Source organism: Triticum urartu, chromosome 6A (assembly GCF_056163025.1).
Source record: "Triticum urartu cultivar PI428250 chromosome 6A, HENAU_Tu73, whole genome shotgun sequence".
In the NCBI taxonomy this organism is placed as follows: domain Eukaryota; kingdom Viridiplantae; phylum Streptophyta; class Magnoliopsida; order Poales; family Poaceae; genus Triticum; species Triticum urartu.
Window position 1 is genome coordinate 472,565,031 of NC_141878.1, and position 6,493 is coordinate 472,571,523.

A 6,493-nucleotide genomic window follows, 5' to 3' on the forward strand; every position below is an offset into this window, starting at 1 on the left:
CTGACATGGGCTTGAATCCGTCGAAGATCAAGTCTCCGCGGATGTCGGCAGTGTAGTTTAAGTTTCTGAACCTAACCTGATGGCCAGGGGCGTAGCTCTCGATCTGCTCCAGATGGCCAAGCAAGTTGGCCGGCAGTGCGAAGCCGCCGAATACGAAGATCTGTCCGGGGAGGAAAACCCCACCCTGGACCGCATCGTTAACGATGATCGAAGGAGCCATCAAGCCTTACGGTGACAGCACAATGGAACTCTCAATGAAAGCACCATTGTCGGTGTCAAAACCGGCGGATCTCGGGTAGGGGGTCCCGAACTGTGCGTCTAAGGCGGATGGTAACAGGAGGCAGGGGACACGATGTTTACCCAGGTTTGGGCCCTCTCGATGGAGGTAATACCCTATTTCCTGCTTGATTGATCTTGATGATATGAGTATTACAAGAGTTGATCTACCACGAGATCATAGAGGCTAAACCCTAGAAGCTAGTCTATGGTATGATTGTATGTTGTCCTACGGACTAAACCCTCCGGTTTATATAGACACCGGAGCGGGCTAGGGTTACACAGAGTCGATTACAAGGAAGAAGATCTACATATCCGTATTGCCAAGCTTGCCTTCCACGCTAAGGAGAGTCCCATCCGGACACGGGACGAAGTCTTCAATCTTGTATCTTCATAGTCCAACAGTCCGGCCAAAGGATATAGTCCGGCTGTCCGGAGACCCCCTAATCTAGGACCCCCTCACCTTCAATTTAGAGGGGACCTTAACCCGCCACAACTTTATACATGCCTTTTATTATCTAGCATTATCTAATGCACTAGAACAAAAATCAAGCCATGCTTCTCGGTCATCTTGGTCATGATCAACATCCTATAGGCTGGCCGAACTGTGAATTCCCCCTTCTTCTCATGGCCACATGCCCAAAAATCTGAAATTTATCTGGTACTGAGTGGAATGTTTAAATTGGGTCGGCATCAATCGGCAAGAAAACATCTCAAACTACCTATCGTTTCCCTCTAAGAGAGCTTTCATCAATTAACTCACTAACAAGCTAAGGTTGACCGGATCACAAGAAAACTATAGGGCACATAGCATAGTCACACGGGATCCAGTTGTATTGCCATATTTCGTTGTTTTCCCATCCCCTATGCGTCCGATCAAACCATTCTTTACCATCTCCACAGTCAACTTACCGTTAGGAGCTGAATTGTTGAATGACACAAAAAGTGTGTTCCAACTATGAGGCAAGGAACTCAGCAACAACTATGAGGTAGACCCACGGCTCTGCATGGCATGGGTGGTGACTTTGTGCCGCAAGGGTGGCGAGTTCGCCGGTCCAGTCGTGGGGTGTTTACATGATTGTCCCTTAATCAACCTGTGGTGGGTTGGGGGGGGGGGGGGGGGGGTGCACGGTTGTCCCTTAATCAATCGTGTGGTCGAGTGTGTGTGGTTTGTCGTCGGTTTTCCTAAATTAATCATGGATTGTATCGGGTTTTCGTCTGGTTATCTCAGATTAACTTGGTAATTCTCTTCTTTTTACTGAAATGCAGGAACCGTGCCCCTCTTGAGGTGTCCTAAAAAAAAGATTGATCGGTGCAATGCAAGTATATGGATCCCTTTTGAGGGAATTTTATTACCTGACATGATATGTCTGTTAGAAATGACCAGGCAGGCATAACCCGAGAAGAAATCCCAGCCGGCACATCGGTTCAGCTTTTCACACGCGGATTAAGAGATACCAACACACACGCACTCACGCGCCCGCATGCTCCAGCATGGAGCATGCACTCATCGACCACTCTCGCTCCATGTACACAATAATGATGCCCTGCAGCATAGGCTTCCGTTTCTGTATTTAGCGCAGAAGGAGCAAGAAAGGCACGGCGAAGAAGAGGAGCGGCGCTGCGCGTGCGGCCACACCAACTCCGCCCACTCCCAACCACCTCATCCTCGCCGCCGCGTTCTTCTGTGCGCCCGTGCTCGGCGCACTCGACGCGCCACCTGGAGATCACATCAACCACGTTATTTAGCTCCAAATTCCAAAGAGCAAACCGTCAACCACATCACTACTGGCTGAAAATCTTTAGAAGACTATACTAGTAGTGTGTTATGCCGATCTTTGATTAGTTGATGCAACAGGTTTATGCCGTGCAGTGACATGTCTTCCATGTTTTTGGAGGCATGCTAGATTGCTATTGCTACTCCTAGCTAACGTCACATGACACTCCTACTTCAGCACTGTTGGGCGGGCTGGTTCTAGCACATAAATTTCGCACGTCACGTCAGGCTCCAACGCCGAGCGGCACTGCTGTCCAGTAGCGGTCCAGCAGTTTCTTTTGTCTTTCGTCGAATTAATTGTAACTAGATTGTTGGCGATGTTAATCTGCATCAATCACTTCACAATTATTAAGTCTCAGCTGATCGACTCGACTGAACGGGTGCATGCACATCATCAATTATGCGTCTGCACTATAGAACTCCCTTCTTCAGCGGGAACAATTGTCCGTTTTCTTTTCCTTTTTTATTTAAAATGAACCATTGTATATATAACTAAATAATCCTTGTAAAGCAATCAATTGGTAGGAGGAGAATAACTCACTTGGGCTGCTCTGGGCTGCCTGCTGCTTGGCAAACTGCTCGAAGACCTCCGCGTCCTTGGAATTGGGCGGCAGGTTCAGTAGCCCTGTAAACGAAACGTTGGATCCACAACAGGAGCACGCTTTGTTAATTACCAGCAAACAAAATGAGCTTACATCTTTCCCGCAGCGCTATAAATCCTAACCCTAGTCCTAGTAATGAAGGTTATCATGTGATAATGTAATTCATTCATGTCATGTATGAACGCTGATCACATGTCAACCACTGCAACGCTCGTACCTACGGCGTTTAACCGGTGATCATGGCCAAGGTACTAAACAACTTCTCTTTTTTTTGCGGGGATACAAATAGCGACACGTGCATCTCAACTACACTCACAATGTTGGTATATCATAAAGACAGGACATTCTTTCTATGGGAAACGGCGTTCCCGTCAATAGTGAGGCATCTGTAATGCGTCAATCTCAAGACCCATCAGCTTACTCTCTGGGAGATGCTTATAGGGATAAGGGTATATGCATATAAGTTCATCAGGATGAATATATGTATGTGTTTATTAACGTACGCATTGTTTTTTTCTAAGCTACACAGTACCCGTCGTTAGTGAGGGGTGTGGCAACAGCATTCATGGACCGCATAGAGAAATGCTAATTGGCCGCTAATTTGGACGCTCCCGGTGGTGGGCGAGATATTTTCCTCCTCTTCCCGCGTAACCTCTGGTGGAGCGTCCGCGCGACCATCCCGGGCTCTGCCGTGAGAAATTTGGCATCGTCCTGCTGCTAATATCTCTTCTAATCCCCTGACTTCGCTAGTCTTCATGACTATATCTTGTTTGTGATCCCGTTTGGTGCTCCGCCACTGCGTGTAACCCATGTTCTGACACGTTGCTACCATCGTATCGCGGCCGAGCACGTACAAATTACGGGCCTAGAAAAGCATATCTCTTAATGTGGGTGCTGCTTTAAGCGGTGGTGGCGTTTGAAACTGAAGCACGCCATCATGATCCCACTAACATCGACCAAGTGCGTCCACTCCGTATGAACATGAACGCAGTTGCTACTTCTCTTGCCATATGATGCGATGATACATATCGTTCCAGATTCTTTCATAGTAAGCTTTGAGGGTGGAGGACGTACTTGGGCAGTCGGAGATGTTGGCGGGCGCGCCGCAGGCGGCGGGGAGGCCGAGCGCCCTGGTGACGTTGAGCTTCAAGTCCAGACCGGGGTCGTCGCGGTCCTTGACGAGCACGCACAGGCACTTGGGGCTGGTCTGCAGCACCGTCTTCAGCCCCCCGCAGCAGTCCGGCGTCGGCGCCTGCCCCTGCCCCTGCACGAACGTCAGGCACGTCGCCAGCGCCACCAGCTTGTCCGAGCACTCCGCCCGGTCCGCCGCCACGTCCGCCCCCGCCGCCGCCACGGCCACGGCCACCACGGCCGCGGCGAGAAAGACTCTCGATCCCATATGGAAGCTTAGCTACGAGGTACTAGAAACCAGGGTTGACGGTGCTCGCGGTCGCAGGGCTTGGAGGGGAGACGATGGTTAAATAGGGCCCGAGCGCGTACGAACGAGCTGAGTGCGCGATGGTGCGGTTGCGGCTGTGGCGTGGTGTAGTGGTGTGGCCGGGTCGGCAAGCGTGCGGGACAGCAGGAGGTGGGACTAAAGATTGCACATACAGCTTCTTCTTTTTTTTTGAGACAATCTTGCCATACATGAGCCTTCGAAATTTACTTGCTGAGAATTCGCCTGGGCCAGGCCCACTAATAATTCTAACAGAAACGACCATATCATATCGGTTACCACCACGAAGGAACGGTGGAATGCGTCTGCTCTGCTTCGACACGCTTGCGCCTCGCTCAGGCCCCTACCCCATGTCCAACAAGCCGGTGCCATCCTTCCTCCGCCCCACCGAGGCCGTCCTTGTTCTGGTCCTGTCGTGTACAGCGCGTTGGCGACGGACACGAAGGCCGGTGGAAGTCCAAGGCAAGGGCGCTGCTGAAGCTGCTCAAATCCAAGTGAATTAGAGTTGAGGTACTCACTAGAGTTAGTGTTTGGAAGTTAATGTTGCAGTTAAAGACTTGGATGTTCTTGTAAGTTCTGCACCAAGAATCTCTGCCAGTGTCATGGTAGTATTCAATAATGTTCTGCCAATATTGCTGGTAAATGTGACTCTGTAAGCTGCCCCGCTCACCGCTTCCTCGCCGACGGCCACTCCGGCCCCGGCGGCCACCCCTCCGCGCCCCGGCGCCGGCCACCCCGGCCTCGCCGTCCACCGTATGGAGTCCACCCCCCAGCCGCCGCCGGCCGCGACCGCGTGCGACGCTGGCTCGATGACAGCCCGTCCTTCGCGGACTCTTCCTGCCGGCCCTCCTAGCCCAGCTCCTACCGCCACGCGCTGTGCGGCGACCACCTCGTGTCCTTCGAGGCTGGCTCCCCGCCCCCTGCCCAGCTGGCGCCCGTCCCTCGCGCCGCCCCGAGATCGGAGATCCATCGCGTGTGCGACGCCCTGGACGCGCGCGACGCCTCCCCGGAGCCTTGGGTGTAGGTCCGCGGCAAGCGGCCTCGCAGCCCCCGTCTCCGGCGTGTTAGAGTTGTGTCGAATATTATTGTACAAGGTAGCTTACAGTTGGACTTGGTTTTGAATTGTGTGTAGACAAGGTAGGAGTTGTGTCCTAATAGGACACTTATATCTTAGGCCTCTCATATATATCGGGGGTAGACAGACGATGTAACCAATGACAACATAATAGCACAGGCACGCGGGGGAGCCAGCGGCGTGTGCCGGCCCGGGCGGCCGGGGTGCGGTATTGTAGCGGTGTAATGGGGAGGAGCGCCCATAGTCAGGCCCCGAGGATGTAGCCATGATGGTGAACCTCGTTAACAAATCTCGGTGTCATGCTCGTGTGATTCCTTGATATTTGAATGATCTACGATATGCCTTAGATTTATTCTAACAAATGATATCAGAGCAAGGTTGCAAGGTCTGGAGGTTGCGGATTGTTGATTTGGAGAAGATCGTGGTTGTAGACAAGGTCGACGACAGCGGCGTGATTAGGCGGCACTGGAGGTTGCCGGCAGTTCAATGTCGTGGATAGATCGTAGTGGATATGTGTTAGGCTCGATCAGAAAGTCTCGGCCTGTATAGCAACGACGGCGAGAATCGAAAGCAATCTGTGCCCTCAAAAAAAGAGAATCGAAAGCAATGTGAAGCATCGGGCGTTATTCGTGGGAGGTCTTCGTGTTGGCAGGTCGGACCGGTACCATATTAATCCGTCGTTTTGGCGAGTCCGAAAGCGTGTGCACAAAAGGCGAAGGCGGCAGCAGAGATCGATTCAATCGATGGCAGTGCTGGAGCGCTAGGTCAGGCGCTGCAGTGCGCTGACGCGCGTGCGGCTCGAGCAAGGGCCGGTCCAAGTGGAAGAGATGAGGCCATGTGGGTTGTTTGCCTCGATTGACTAGGGCCACTGGTGGACACGGGGCCTGGTGCATCGCTTCGTCCAGGCGAAGCAGGAGCAGGCTGCGCGTGAGAGCCGCGGATGCATGCGATCGGAGGCTGAGACAGTCTGAGGCACGAGACCAGGACGCGTGCGTACGAGATTTGTTTGGAAAAAAGAGATTGGCACAAGGACCGAACCAAAGAATAAATACCCGTGTAACCTTCCTGCGTGCGTGTATTTATTCTTTGGTTTTCTTTGCTGGTACACATTTATGTATGGATGGCGATGGTCACAGTGAAGGCTTGAGGAGTCTGGAGCGTGTTGTGCAAGGATAATGCAAATATAGGGCGTCAAGCAATGCAAGGAGATATGCGGGCGTCATGACGCAAGGTGGAGCATGGTTGCAGTCGGATATTTTTCGGCTGGGTCGGACTGGATTGTCTGATGGACTGACGTGGATGTTGGC

General features: G+C 52.2%; 1 protein-coding gene across 1 annotated transcript; it reads right to left on the minus strand.

Moving 5' to 3' along the window:
- Positions 1-1,600: 1,600 nt before the first annotated feature.
- LOC125514157 (non-specific lipid transfer protein GPI-anchored 14) lies at positions 1,601-4,180 on the minus strand. Its single transcript, XM_048679432.2, has 3 exons — positions 3,730-4,180; positions 2,595-2,678; positions 1,601-1,996 (listed from the first exon to the last, which is right to left on the minus strand). Exons 1-3 carry the CDS (start codon positions 4,052-4,054, stop codon positions 1,851-1,853), a joined length of 555 nt encoding a protein of 184 aa, XP_048535389.1. The 5' UTR covers positions 4,055-4,180; the 3' UTR covers positions 1,601-1,850.
- Between the last annotated feature and the right edge of the window lie 2,313 nt (positions 4,181-6,493).